The sequence below is a fragment of the Sinocyclocheilus rhinocerous genome, unplaced genomic scaffold (assembly GCF_001515625.1).
Source record: "Sinocyclocheilus rhinocerous isolate Xijiao unplaced genomic scaffold, SAMN03320098_v1.1 scaffold620, whole genome shotgun sequence".
Taxonomy (NCBI): domain Eukaryota; kingdom Metazoa; phylum Chordata; class Actinopteri; order Cypriniformes; family Cyprinidae; genus Sinocyclocheilus; species Sinocyclocheilus rhinocerous.
Window position 1 is genome coordinate 183,556 of NW_015637138.1, and position 16,269 is coordinate 199,824.

At 37.2% G+C, this 16,269-nt stretch overlaps 1 protein-coding gene across 6 annotated transcripts in view; it reads left to right on the plus strand.

Annotated features, from left to right (window-relative positions):
* Positions 1-786: 786 nt before the first annotated feature.
* The window catches only part of LOC107748591 (protein turtle homolog B-like), a 68,367-nt gene continuing 52,884 nt past the window's right edge, over positions 787-16,269 (plus strand). For all 6 annotated transcript variants that reach the window (XR_001640947.1, XM_016563447.1, XM_016563449.1 and 3 more), the window contains exon 1: positions 787-1,074. Coding sequence is in view for 5 of the 6 variants with exons in the window: in XM_016563447.1 (XP_016418933.1) it covers positions 1,011-1,074 (64 nt within the window). In the remaining variant the exon portion in view is untranslated. The remainder of the gene's footprint in view (positions 1,075-16,269) is intronic.

A 16,269-nucleotide genomic window follows, 5' to 3' on the forward strand; every position in this document is an offset into this window, starting at 1 on the left:
CAGCACACTCCAACTCACCTTGAATAAGAGCATCTGCCATGCCATTTTACTACCAGGGGGCGGATGATTAACCAATACACGCCCCAAAGATACTGGCACTGGCCAATCAGAGCGCGGCGGGGGCGGACCCAATGGGTACATTCCCACACTTGGTTTCACTTTGCACTTCGGAACATCTCCGTCTTCCATAAAGGCGCTGGTGCAGGTGCTCTGTCTCATCGGGGGAGGATGCCATAGGAAGGACGGGCAGGGGGAAAAAAATGAAGGAAAACGCTGAGAGAGGAGAGCACAGGATATGATAAGCAGGGTATCAGACTGGAAACGGAGGAAACTGAATATGAAAGATATGCTGATGCACCCTTTCCATCAGAATCAAAATGTCATGCATGAGAGGAAATGTGCACAAGTGAAGTTTGCAGCCGCATTGCAAGCTGAATTTAAAACCGCACGGGTCAAAGCTCATTATAACCCATGCGCACTACAGTCTCGTCCATATCTGCATAGATCCAGAACAACTTATGTGCCATTCAAAAAGAGACACAATAGAGAAAATCCAAAAAGGTGCGGACTTTGGTTTCTGTTAATGCGCATGATACTGCAGCAGTTGTACTACACCAGCACACTCCAACTCACCTTGAATAAGAGCATCTGCCATGCCATTTTACTACCAGGGGGCGGATGATTAACCAATACACGCCCCAAAGATACTGGCACTGGCCAATCAGAGCGCGGCGGGGGCGGACCCAATGGGTACATTCCCACACTTGGTTTCACTTTGCACTTCGGAACATCTCCGTCTTCCATAAAGGCGCTGGTGCAGGTGCTCTGTCTCATCGGGGGAGGATGCCATAGGAAGGACGGGCAGGGGGAAAAAAATGAAGGAAAACGCTGAGAGAGGAGAGCACAGGATATGATAAGCAGGGTATCAGACTGGAAACGGAGGAAATTGAATATGAAAGATTTATTGAAAGGGGCACTTTGAGCTATTATTCCTGGTTGGCAATAGTACTATGATTTGGTATGTGGCCACTTTGATAGCAAGTGTTTTCAGCACCCGAGGAACTGCAGCTCAAGGTGAGTTGAAGTGCAGTATTTTTATTCTGCATCATTTTGGGAAAGACACACAGGCGTTACATTTGTGTGTTTTAATAGACGCATTACATGCCACTTTTATTTATGCATTCGACGTGTGTTATATCTCAATCTGTACATTTTATTAGAATACGAGCGTTTGCTGAGATCGAACCCGTGGCTTTAGCGTTTCTAGCGACATGCTCTAGCAGTTGAGCTACATGTATATAACAATCAAAGGCATTCCAACACAAACCATAGATACATCTATAATAAATAAATAAATAAATAAATAGTATATGTAGTAATAATAATAATAATAATAATAATAATAAAAGCCTCATTTTTTAATTAATTTTAGGTTCGTTTTGACGGTATTTGAAAACCTATAAGCTAAACAAACAAATAAATAAAAATAAAGAAAGAAACGTCTGATGTTCATTTGAATTATGTTTGCTAAATGTATTATTTAAATAACCAAAATTGTAATATTTAGCTGTTTCCTGCATGCAACCCTGTTTATTTTTTCTTGACAATAAATAACATTACTTAGACTTTTTCTAGGTACATGGTGGGACGACAAATAAATAGTATTATCACATTTTGGCTATTTAAATTTCAAGGTTCATTCCTAAATAATTGCATGATCACTCAAATCAAAATGGTTGCACAAACATTATAAGAAAAATGAATAGTACATAAAAATGTCAAATTAAATTAATAAAAAGGTCTGACAACCTGAAGTTGCCAACAAACAAATAAATACTTAGATATACTATATAATATAATATGATATAATATATTCAGACGAGAGTCTGAAACTCTTTAAATATATGTATTTTATATTAAATATACGGCAGCTCAAGGTGAGTTGAAGTGCAGTATTTTTTATTCCGCATCATTTTGATAAAGACACATAGCATTTAATAGATGCGTTAAATGCCACTTTTATTTACGCATTCGACGTGGGTTATACACCAAGCTATACGTTTTATCAGAATACGAGCGTTTCCTGACATCGAACCCGAGACTTTAGCGTTCCTAGCGCCATGCTCTACCAGTTGAGCTACATGCATACGACAGTTAATGCATTTCTGTAATATTTTATGAAATTCATTCATTCAATTGGGATAAAACTTCACAGTCTGCTATTCAACCTCGCGTGATTTCTGATAGTATTTGCATCATCATCTCATATTAGGGCATGAGCGAGACAATTGAAGGCGTGTATTGGTCGCTATTACAATCGATTGATGCTCTTTTGATGACAAACGCTTTTTTGTGTGCCGTTTATGCATGCATGCATTGATCATCCATGATGTATGCTGTGATTTGAGATTATAATACAGACTATCACAGATGAGAGACTGTCCGGAATTGCAGTTAGTGTTGAAAAGGGGCGTGCGGCACTGAATGGAGACATGCTGCGATTGTCTGGGCTACTACAGTCTGTCGGGATATATGCTACATTTTGTGTATTATGATGATAAAAGCTCAAATGCATAGCCTCAAAACACATATGCGTGTATATTTTGAAAGAAACGATGTGCATGGTCTTTTCGTTAGCTTGTTCCGTCCTTTTCACTGATATTATATCCTTTCTCGTATATATTTCTTATATTTGGAGCGCTTATTTGTTGACGAATGGACTGACTTAACCTTGCTTTTCCATTTTATGGCCAATAGGAGGAACTATTTCCTGCTTTAACTACAGTGATTGTCTATTTAAACAAACAGTAATTTAAATTTTGAAGTTAAACTTGTAATTGATATTTGCAAAAGCAGATTTACAAAATATAGGCATATATTTCTTTGGTTCTTTAGAAAAATTTACATTTCTTTAACTTTGTTTTATAGTCAAATTTATAAAGTATATGTACTTTACTATAAAACATTAAAATAAAAGCCCTTTGGGTAAATATTTATGCAGTTCAATGCCACCACTTTGAAAGTGCAGCGAATAAAATCAGTTATCAGTTGTTGTGGGTTGCAAAACAAAAAAATAACAGGGAATAACCCCAGGCCTAGATGCTTGTTTGAGAGCTTTCTGCCTGTAATTTTATGTACTCTATGAAATAATAGCCACAGTCTGTTTCCTGATAATAATAGCCACAGTCTGTTTCTCTTTCCCAAATCCAATAGCCATTTTCGTTTAGGGAGCGTCAAGCACACTGTAATGAGACAATGTTAGTGCACAAGTGGCATAAATTAGGCCTTGATAAGAGCACCACTCATCACTTTGAGTTTCTCTGATTGACAAAATTATACCGCTGCCCAACATGTGCCCGAGCTACAGAGTTTCTTGGGTCTGTCAAACGGCTTTGTTTGCTACACGACAAAAAGTCAGTTTCATATTTGAGAGTGAATCACAAAAAGTCAAAGACAATAGTTTATTTGAAAGAACGAGAAGTGCATTTGAGACATTTGAGACTGAGTACTGCAACAAAAGCTGCAAAGAAAAAACGATTTAATCAGAGGCTCCTGTGAGGAAATATAATGGCAAGTGTAATTTAAGTGACATAAATTTTGGTTATCTGAACAATAAAATAATATACACACTGGAGTACCTTCAAAAAGTATCAGAATTTACAATCTAGGTGCTAAATTTTATTGCCCTAATGATCCTAAAATACCCCAGTGAGTAGATTTGAACATCCTTAGAACCTTTAGAAGAGTGTTAAACCAAAAAAATGGAAATTGTACATTTAAACTAGAAAATATGAGCTAAGAGTCAATTTATGGACATACTGTATAAAATGAAAAAGCCAACTCATACTGTTTAGCTGGATTGTCATCTCAGGCTGAGAGGAGTTTATCAGAAAAGCGAATTAATGGTGGTGACCAAAGTTTCCCACAGATACCAAGCATCATCATCTGCACTGAAGCCACACACAGAGCGTTACAATAAGCAGGGCAAGCGACAGTCTCAGTCTTAATAAAGCTGTGAAGAGCAGCTCTTGGCACAGTTTGCAGATTGTCAGTAATGGACACCTCTGGCAAAGCTCCCTTCCCCCTTACCTTGCCAAGCACTATTTGTCTGACCTGCAGCCTTCTGACCGTTGGGTGCAAGTTGCAACCACTGCTCCTGGTTCAGGAAGAGTGAAAACTGACGACTTGCTGAGATCTTGTGTTGCAACTTCACACGTCTACTGAGTATCAATGATCCTAGGGAGGATAACATGGCCTGCAATGGCTCAAAAGTTCAGGCTTTTAAAAAAAAGTTTCAATGTAATGTACATAACATATATAATATTATTTTGTTCAAATATCATGAATAATGAATGTCCTATTAAAGTCCTGCTGAAGTGGAGATTTTTGAGAAAAGGGCTTTTAAAGATATGTATTTTAATTGAAATCTACAGATGCAAATAGATAAAAGAAACATTTAAACATGTATGCTTTCTTTCCACTAGTCTAAATAATACTTTATGAAATGCCAAAAAGCCCAAAATTGACAGATGTTTTTGCCTGTATTGTCTCGCCTTAACTAACCTTGTCTAATCATAATAAGGTAAAATGATCTTATATTTAAAGAGACTTAATGACCTTGACACAGTCATGAGGGACTTCAGGGGTCCTCTGTGACATCATTTTCTCTATTAAGGCCGTTCACATCAAGGACCATAACTATCGCTGTGTCTGATTCAATAACAGTATGTCAAAAGAGTAGAATTTCTGAATTCATAGTATTCAAAAACTGTAGGCGTAAAGTAACCGGATGACCTACTACTTCCCCCAAGATTTTCGTGATCATAAAAGCCCCTTTTTTATTTGGCAGATTTGGCAGAAGGCTTTTCAAACATTAACCCAGCTAACAAAAATATGTTTTAAGAACATTTTGCATATGTTCCCATTATCATTATCGTTCATTTGATCATTTTGCAAACATTATGGGGGATGTTACTTTTGAATGTTCTCTAAACATTCTGAAACAAGTAGAAACATTTAAAAAAAATGTTAGAATACATCGTTCCATGAAAGATGTATTAAGGTTTTTGTGCTAATGTTCTTAGGACATAATTAAAGACCAGATAAATTTAAACAAATGTTCTATTAAAGAGATAGTTCACCCAAAAATGCACATTCCCAGCAGGTAAGCTGTTCCTAGCTTTATAATGGCAGTGAATGGGGGTTGAGATTTTGAAGCCCAAAAAAGTGCCTCCATCCATCATAAAAAGTGCTCCACACAGTTCCGGGTGGTTAAAGGGGTCATATGATGTTGCTAAAAAGAACATTATTTTGTGTATTTGGTGTAAGGAAATGTGTTTATGCGGTTTAAGGTAAAAAAAACCACATTATTTTCCACATACTGTACATTATTGTTTCTCCTCTATGCCCCGCCTTTCTGAAACGCATAGAAGTGAAGCAATGCATTTGTGTAAGAAAAATGTCCATATTTAAAACTTTATAAACCAAAGATTATGGTTTATAAAGTTTTAAATATGGACATTTTTCTTGCACAAACGCAGTTTCCGTTAACTTAATTAACCCCTCGGAGCTGTGTAGAAAATCAAAATCTTATTTCACGGTATGATACATTTTATTTCACGATAACGATGTATATCTCGATATAGCTATTTTTTTTTTTTTGTTATTAAAAATAAGAAAAAGAAGCAAATTACAAGCACAATAGAACAAATAAATATTAAATAAACTTTTCATTTATTCAGCTACAGTAGGTTTATTTAACATGTAGGAATAAATATGAAAGAAACTGAATAAAGTGTATAATTCAATTCAATTTAAGTTTATTTGTATAGCGCTTTTCACAATACAAAAATCGTTGCAAAGCAACTTTACAGAAAATTAAGTTTCTACAATATTTAGTGGTAGCTTATCAGTGGTGACTGTGAGTTAATGTACATATGGCAGAAATGTACGGAAAAATCAATTAAAGACGTAATCAAACAGACGATGACAACACTATCAACAGCAGTTATTATATGATGCAATCAAACTTATAGCAAAATGTGGTAGTTCTGTAAGTTGTTTCAGGGTTGGCATCGTCTGAGGTCCTCTGAGGGGTTGGCATCATCTCTTCTCAGGTGTTCTGGATCCAGACTGAAGCTTGTGTAAATCCTAGTTACCACGGGATGTCAATCCCGTGGCAAAAACAGAGAAACAAAATAGAGACATAATTAGCGTAGCTAATCATAAGTTAATGTTAATCATAACACATTTCGGCTTGTGACAGGAAAGTTATTTTTTTTTTAAACATTTAAAAATAATTTAAATTCAAGTTAGTCATTATTATTATATGGTTGTTAATAGTTTTACTATTAATATTATTACACTTCTGTTCAAATGTTTGGAGTCAATACGTTTTTTAAAAAATATATTAATATGTTTATTTAGCAAGGACGCAATAAACTAATCAAAAGTGACAGTAAAGACTTTAACATTGTTACAAAAAAATCTATTTGACATAAATGCTCTTTGGTGAGCATAAGAGACTTCTTTCAAAAACATTTAAAAAAAAGAAACAAATAGAGACATAATTAGTGTAGCTGCTGTTCCAACCAAGCAAAATTTATTTGTTTAACCCAAACTAAAGAATAATAATGCTAATAATAACTGCAGTACAAGATTATGAGATGCATTATTTGAATGCTTGGCCAAAGAGATGTGTCTTTAATCTAGATTTAAACAGAGAGAGTGTGTCTGAACCCCGAACGTTATCAGGAAGGCTATTCCAGAGTTTGGGAGCCAAATGCGAAAAAGCTCTACCTTCTTTAGTGGACTTTGCTATCCTAGGTACTACCAAAAGTCCAGAGTAATAAAGAGATAAATAAAACACTGCATAGTCTTCACTGTATCAATCAAACATAAACTGATTCTTATTAAAGATCCAAAAAAGTAATTCAGTCAAGTGCAGTGAGTGATTAACATTAATAATGACAGACAGCAGCAGGTAAATTAGACTGCTGTCCCTTTAAGACCAACTGCACGGATCCAATATACTAATACACATCCGGTTTTCACCCAACTGTTTGTGTTTATTTAACACATAACTGACTGTGTTTACGTCAATATTCCACACTACGGGCATTTTGACATAATCGTGTGCGTATTTGACCATTCATGCTCAATAAAACACGAAAGAGATCTGTTTTCGCGATCGCGTACTATGTTACGCATATACAGTATATTTGCGTACAGCGGAACACACGATATAGCAAAATCTCTGACGATAGACACTTTATTCCACGGTAACGATATATACCGTCATACCGCCCAGCCCTAGCCACCCCAACTCAAATGTATTAATTTACAGGAAGTTTATTAGACCAGCTATCCATTTCATATGCAACCAATCACTAAACACTTCACTATCACTAAACCAATCACTTTTTTTAGTTGCAGATACCTACATTTTTTATAGTGTCGAAAAAGCTGTGAGATATCTATAGGCATCCACTGTCAGCCTGTACGGGTCAATCAGTAAAAGCACAGTGCTGCTGTCAGCCCTTGTGAGGCCGAGGTGAGATGTAGTACTGTTTTAGGCCGAGCTGAGACAGTAGCTCCTGCTAGAGTTGGGCACGCTGCCACGGTGCTGCCTACATCCTCTCCCAGTCTCACCTTACAGTCTGTCTCCTGCCAGTCCTCCATCAGCTGGGGCTCCGTCGGTGCGGCTCATGCCGTTTCCCTCACTGCCATGAAATATTCAACAGTCCACTCAGACATACCGGACTTCACAATGCACTACATCAGAAGAGCCCTTTGCACTCGACTGCGCACTGCTATGGAGACTCTCCTCATTAAAATTAGCTCTTTTATACTGATGCATTAGCTAGCTTTTTGTTGTCGGAGGGCGCACTATGTAGCGATATGCATTGGGCTAATTTTCCGCCACATATCTCTTTGCATTGTTCCAGTGAAATATTACACTGATGGCTTTGTGTTTAGGAGATAGCAAGCACAAGAATCTCCGTTCCTCCCTGAGGGACGCTTTGCTATCTTCGACTCTCCCGTTCCCTCAGGCGTAGCTACTTTATAGCGGAGAACTCCGCAGCAGAGGCGCTGTATTGTACGCCGGGTTGGCCGGCTTCATTATTCATCATATTTTAGATGACGTCTTATTAAGAAGATACCTTGCATTGTTCTGTGGTGGGTGTGTCGTCATGCTTTCTGATCTTATCGTACCTCAGTGTGATGTGGGAAAAGATGCTGATGCTTTTGCTTTTGTTTTGCTCAAGATGGGATTTCCTGCTGAGAATGTGCATTTCTTCCTCTGCTGTCATCAGTTTTGAGCGTAACTGTAATCAAATGCCATTTCAACATTCCAGGCATCTTCACGTCTAGTGCGGTAAACTTTACGATCTGAGACGCTGTGTACCTGCCTCTGTTTGCCTTTCTCCTGTATTTGAGCTCTTTATTAGCTGTGATTTACTGAGATTATACCCCATGCTGGTGTTCTGGGACCGGTGTGAGGGAGAGGGAAATTAGGGCCAGTTAATGGAACTGTTACTTGGCCTATTGGGCCATTATTGGCTTACATTGGCTTGCATGTGTGGTTTTCATGCATTGCAAACATAAACATTTCATTTTCTGTGTTGTACTTTGATATTGAAAATTCAGATTAATTAAATATGTCACCTAGCTGGCTAACATAGTCGGCCACACCAGATAGAAACAATGAATAGTACACTATGTTTGCAATTTATTAATATTATTTTATATTACTTTAATAAAATTGAATGAAATTAAATAGCAGGACAACTATAAATTCATAAAAACACTTTTAAAGCTGTTTCTTTCAGCTATTTAATTCCATTAAATGAAAGTAATATTAAATAATATTAATTAATAATATATATGAATATAATTAAGTTATAATTGTTAAAAATAGTTATATTATATAATGTATTATTATATTATATATAATAATATAATAAAATAGTATTAAATGCAGTGTGAAAACTGCGAAAAATTAAATCCCATCCTTATCTCTCTCTTTGTTTTTGTCTTGTCAATGAAAATGTTGTCAGGGCAAATTAATGGGCCAGAGGTTAAGCGAATTCCTTAATCAGATTTCACCTACTCAAGGTCCTAAAAGCATTGTTAACAATCTTCAAAGTATTTCTAAACCAGTGGCTAGATGGAAATCTTTAGCATACGGTGCCATCAAATCCATGTTGAGTCTAGGAACAGATCGGTAAGTTCAGAGACACCAGCCTCCAGATGGACCACAGTGATGAGTTTGTGATGCGTTCCGTCAGATGGACACCTACGACCCTGTTACAGTGATGGCGGCTTGTGTTTCCATTGAGCAAATTGGCCATCTGGTGTCCCAGAGGTCTCTTTCATCTGCTAACTTTTTCTTTTGTGCTAGAGTCATGGAGAGGGCACTATTACTTTTATCATGCAATACAGAGGATATTTGCTTCAATTCAACCATAACGTTGTACTCAAAATACTCTTGACTGTTAAATATTCTCTTAATGTTTAGAGTTCACCTAATTCACAATATGAGCCGCATTGAATAGGGAGTTAGACCTCATTTTGCTACTATAACAGCTTCTATTCCTCTGAGAAGTTTTTCCAGGAGATGCTGCAATTATTGAGAAATTTGCTCCCATTCGGACAAGAGCATCAATGAAGTCAGTTAGAGAAGGCATGTAGTATGTCTATATCTTCACTTGCACTGACGTTTTTACCCTGGTCACTCATCCTCACGGCATGTGTTGCATTCTTTGGGCAGCTCTGACACATAGCTCTCTGAGAAGTGACCTTCATCATGTTCAGGCTGGCATTCAGTTACATTTGTCAGTGGCTTGTGCAGCCGAGTGGGTTAGTGTCTTTGAGAACCCACCTCTGCTCTGTTCTCCATTTGATTGCCTATTCATGATGTGTCCCAATGGCCCTGTTGGCAGGGAGACTAACGCTGCCTCTCTGCGCATCAAGATTACACTTGATCCCAGGAACGTGTGGTTTTGCTGCTGATGTGCTGAGTAATTGCCATCATATAGCATTAGTTTATACCATTAGTGAGCATGAAAAGACTGTACTGTATTGTGAATTGTATAATCTGTATAACTGCATCTAATTGTGATGAATATAAACAAATTTACTCGTCAGCTTCCAACATGTTGGCATTAGTTTATTCATCCTGATAGTGGATAATTCCATCTGTTGGTGGAATGGGATTTTAAGTTCAGGATTGTCTGAGCTTTAGTAACCATTCAGCTTGGTTGTTTGTGTCTCAGAAAGGGAGGGAGTCACACCACCGAGAGCTCCTCTTTGAGTCGAATCATTCATGGTTTGTAGTGGCTTATAGTCGGTTCTGTAAACACACACACACACACACACACACATATAAATACAGATTCTATCCTAAGAATGGACGTTTTGCTGCTAATGTGCTGAGTAATTATATACTGTATAAAATGTTAACACCATATATATATACAGTGGGTACGGAAAGTATTCAGACCCCCTTAAATTTTTCACTCTTTGTTATATTGCAGCCATTTGCTAAAATCATTTAAGTTAATTTTTTTTCCTCATTAATGTACACACAGCACCCCATATTTATTGAAAAACACAGAATTGTTGACATCTTTGCAGATTTATTAAAAAAGAAAAACTGAAAAATGCTCAGTATTTAGTAGAAGCACCCTCTTGATCTAATACAGCCATGAGTCTTTTTAGGAAAGATGCAACAAGTTTTTCACACATGGATTTGGGGATCCTCTGCCATTCCTCCTTGCAAATCCTCTCCAGTTCTGTCAGGTTGGACGGTAAACGTTGGTGGACAGCCATTTTTAGGTCTCTCCAGAGATGCTCAATTGGGTTTAAGTCAGGGCTCTGGCTGGGCCATTCAAGAACAGTCACAGAGTTGTTGTGAAGCCACTCCTTCGTTATTTTAGCTGTGTGCTTAGGGTCATTGTCTTGTTGGAAGGTAAACCTTAGTTCCAGTCTGAGGTCCTGAGCACTCTGGAGAAGGTTTTCGCCCAGGATATCCCTGTACTTGGCCGCATTCATCTTTCCCTCGATTGCAACCAGTCGTCCTGTCCCTGCAGCTGAAAAACACCCCCACAGCATGATGCTGCCACCACCATGCTTCACTGTTGGGACTGTATTGGACAGGTGCCTGGTTTTCTCCACACATACCGCTTAGAATTAAGGCCAAAAAGTTCTATCTTGGTCTCATCAGACCAGAGAATCTTATTTCTCACCATCTTGGAGTCCTTCAGGTGTTTTTTTAGCAAACTCCATGCGGGCTTTCATGTGTCTTGAACTGAGGAGAGGCTTCCGTCGGGCCACTCTGCCATAAAGCCCCGACTGGTGGAGGGCTGCAGTGATGGTTGACTTTCTACAACTTTCTCCCATCTCCCGACTGCATCTCTGGAGCTCAGCCACAGTGATCTTTGGGTTCTTCTTTACCTCTATCCTGTAAATATTTGATGTAATTAGACTTAGTCTTCTGTATAAATGTTGCATTTTCCTACAATGAATAATTTATTAATATCCTCATTTGAAAAGGGATGCCACCGAATTTCTTGATTTTCTGGTAAGAATATTATAGGCAAAACAGACTGGGAAAGCATTTTGTTTAGTTCCATGCTTTTTCCTTATATCTCAAAATAAAAGGGCTGCATAAATAATGATTTGGATGATATCTCAAATTATTAGACAATCTCCTCTGTGCTCAGCAAGAAATAGGGAATGTGAGCTTGAAGTATATGGATGTTTGGTTTGAACACCTCAGCATATGAATAGACACACACTGACAATATTAATCTACTGTTTTAACAGAGAAAGCTTCCACTGTTCTTTGATAAACTGACCAGGCCATGTTGTTCTTCCCCTTAATATGACCTCAAAAAGGGTGGCATGTTAACCTTGAAAACTGTCCTCATCCAAGCTGTGCAGGTCATCATTTCATACAAACTGAGAGAGAGAGAACAATTTACAGTTTAAACGTGTTCTTGATGACCTGTGTAGGAAAAAGGTAAGTTCTAGTCATGGTTATAAAAAAAATGTTACAAAGCATTGTTCTGTAGTAATTTATGTCAAACAAATCTTAATTTATTTGAAGGTTCTTTGAACCATAACAGTTGAGCTAAGAGCTCAACCGCTGATATATAACACAAATATCCGCCCCATTCGGATCACCAAGGGCCCATATAATGCAGTGTAAATGTGTGGTGTGAGTGATGGGTGTGTTTATATGGGCTGAAAGGGTCATGTGTCTTTGTTGTGCCTTTGGGAGTGAAAGCAGACACAAGTGGATTAAGGGGTGAGCTGTTACCGGGGTCCAGCACCTATATTCCTCATGTTCCCTGCCTGCTATACAGTCATTTGCAGTAGTCTGTTTTAGGTTCTTCTTTGAGCTACATGACTGGAGATTTCTTACTAAACCACACACTCTTAAAAATAAATGTTGTTTATTTGCATCTATAAAAACCTTTAACTTTCACGGAACCCTTTCATTCCACAAAAGGTTCTTTATAGTGGAAAAGGCTTATTTACATTATTAAAATGTTCTTCACGCTAAGAAGAAAAATGTTCTTTTAAGAACTGTTCACTGAAAGGTTCTTTGGGGAACCAAAATGGTTTCTCGACTATGTGACATTAAAATGAAACGACGCCATGAGATTCAGTGAGAAGTGTTTGAATTCGCCAGAGAATTCTGCTACAAACCCCAAATGTCTCTGCTTAACCTAGTTTAAAGCTATATGAAATAATTCTAACGCTAAATAGGCTTTTCAATTCACAATTCACCACCTTTACAAATAAATTTGGTATTCATGCAATATTAGATTTATATAATATATTTTTATGTTGTTAATATAGTTAGTCATTTGTTTTCATTGCATTTGTTCGGGGAGTAGGCTAAGTGAATATAATTTCATATTTCATAAGTTTCTTTTTTTGTATTTTATTTTATAATTGTGATTAGACTACTGTTTTTCAACACAAATAACATAGAAATCATAAAGACAGAAACCATAGTTAAATCTAATCATTGTTGTGAGAAGTCATGTGTGGTTGTGGATGCGAAGGTCTATGAATATTGAGGTGGACACACTACACTTTTTGTTCCATTGACTTTTATTCAGGAAACACAAGCTCATGCGAATTTCACTGCATTCCAAAGTTTGTTTGGTGAGCTCTGATCTGCAAATTCATATCATGTGAAGATGTGTGATCAAGATGGACATGTCACATTGTGGCCTCTTAACTGAATATAAAGAAAGTAACCTGTAAATCTCCAGGATAACAGCGTTGCAAATTGGATCAGATTAAATATTTCTTAGATTTTGTATATTTCTTCGATTTTGTATTATACATTCAATTATATTTTTTAAAAGATGCACAGAGTCAAGTTAAGTCACCTTTATTTTTCTAGTGCATTATACAATACAGATTGTGTCAAAGTGGCTTCACAGAGATAAGAGTGTGACGCCATATTATAAATAGTGTCTGTAGAAATTTTGTGTATAGATACTATAGACAAACTATGGTTTATTTTTAAGTGAGTATCAAATTAGAATCATGCACTGCAGAGCCTGGACATTTGTGAGTTATGGTGATTTACGGTTGAATGTGCTTTTTGAATGAGCTTAACTATGTAATATTACTGGTAACTGCTCTTACTTGTAAAATACAATATATCGCCATTGTTAATGGTTTCTGTCCCTATACATTTTTCTTTTTATAAGCCCTCACTCCTCTACTAGTGCTATCATATCAGGTGCTGGTGCCACCATATAGAATATAAAATATGTAAGTCTGAAGCCATGCAGTGAGGTAATAAGAAGGAAGTGGGTTAGATAATATTTATAAATGACGAGAACTAACAATAAGTAAGGCAGGAAAGTATTCCAATCCTGATTCAAAGGATCAGAGAGCGACTAAAATTACAAGTGGATCTCAGTGGGAAAAAATAAACTGTTAGAATAAGTATGTAGCAGCTATAAAAAGAAGCTGTCTAATTATAGCTATATTGCTTGTTAGCAGAATAAGTGGAGTGTTAATTATGTGAGATTCCAATGTGCAATGAGCGATTTTTTTATCTTGCAACATTTTTATTACAGTATATATGCTCCCAACCATGCAGAAGTGTTAAAAGATGACAATTAGCCCATTCTAACAAGGCTAAACGTGGGGCTCCCTGACCCACATTTACGGCTCGCTGAAATGCTCTTTGTGAACCTGCTCTGTGCTGGTCATGTGCAGATTGTAGTGAGTTTATGGTTAAGCATGCACACTGTTGGTCTCTCATTAAAGTTAAGCTGCTCTCTTTGTGGTACTTTGCAATCATCTGCGCTCACAATAGTAGAGCGGATTTCAAGGCCCAGGCCCGTGACTGGAGGGTCCAAGCTTTACTTTAGGAAAGGAGTAATTTGTTTAATCTGCACTGTTTCAGTCCAAAAACTGTGTGAGCTAAATCAATAAAGTGGATTAACGCTTCCACTGGATAAAGCTGATTAAACTGGTAAACAAAATCACAGTTGCATACGAGTTTGGTTAAAAGTTGAGAAACGGTTGTTATTTTTTAAAACTTACTGAAAGTTAATGATTTCCATTGTTCAGTTGAATTTTTCTATCAGTGCGGATCGAAACTCCAAGCTAAAATATTCCTGACAGTGTTTCCTGCACTGATGTTATTTAATTGAATCTTCCAAATCAATGCTTTTACATATTCGTTTTACCTGAATTGTGAGCTTACAGTCTGACTTCAGTCTGATAAGAGAGAAAGACTGGACAATGTGACACAATACAAAGTAATCATAAAATAAATAAATAAAAATAAAAGTTTTTTTTATTTTAATATATTTATGAATTTGAATTTTCAGCAGTCATTACAGTCTTCATGTCACATGATCCTTCAGAAATGATTCTAATATGCTGATTTGATCCTCAAGAAACATTTCTTATCTTTATCAATGTTGAAAACAGTTGTGCTGCTTAGTTTTTTTTTCTGTAAATGTCTTAACTGTCACTTTTGATCAAATTAATACACCCTTTCTGAATAAAAGTATACATTTCTTTTTTAAAAAATCCAAACTTTTGAATGGTAGTGTAAATCTGATCAGTTCTTTACTTACTCTTACTGAACCACAAGACATTAGCCTAGTTTTGTCAAGTTAACTACGTTAAAGCTGCAGTCTGTAACTTTTTAGTGTTCAAAATTTATATAATAAGCGAGTACATGAATCCATTTTCCAAACCGTGTTTTTCGCTTGTCCTGAATCACTACGGTACACCTATAATAAGTGTTTATATTCGGACTATTTAGACTGGTTCGGGTAGGTACCGCTGCGGAGTAGCCCAGTACCTGCGTGATTCGCCATAGACATAAACAGAGAGAAGTAGCCCCGGCTACAATGTTCTTCCGCAAGACGCACGCAGTTCTGTTTATTAACCGCTAGAGCGCCAAAAGTTACGGACTGCAGCTTTAAGTTGTACTGTCATGATGTAAGTTATACTTCAGTGTTAAATTGGTAAATAACTAGTTCTGTAAAACACATTCCGATGTGTAACTTTGTGCTTTAGTGGTAGTTTAATGTTATAAAAGTTGTAGTGTTTTTTGTTTAGTATAGTAATCAGGGAAAGACAGAGACCGCTGTTTTTGAAACCTACTTTTTCTTACATTTTACTGTTACTGAATCACTTAGTTTTCCATACAGTGTCTCCGTGGTGGAGAATGCACCGTCAGCAGGTCCTTTGATCCCGGAGGTGATTTTCCCCTTCATTGAGGCGCTGAAGCCATGCTAACTCTGATAGAGGAGAGAGTGCTCAATGGCTGTGGTGGAGCTAGCTGAAGAAAATCCATTCCTCCAATATATTTTCTGCTGAGGCAGGTACAATGACCTTTAGCGTTCCGATAGGTCACCCATAGGCATGTGACATGCTTGTGCATTGATTTCTAAAACTCTGGCCCATCCATTGTAAAAGCCATCCAAGTGTGAATTAGCTGAGATCAATGAGGTGTGTGGATAAGCCTCTTGTCATCTCATTATCTGCTTGGCCGTTCCTTTTAAGTAATAATTACCTGAGAACTTTCACAAGTCCAGCATTTGGGAAACTATCCAAGTCTTAACAACAAATGTTTGTTAAATAGGACAATGAGCTGTTTGACACCTCACTTATAGTTCTTAGGGACAAATGTGGCAAACATGCACTTAAATCTGCAGATTTTTTTTTGTTGATTTGTTGTTAGAGCTGCAGTGCTTCTGAGGATGCAGA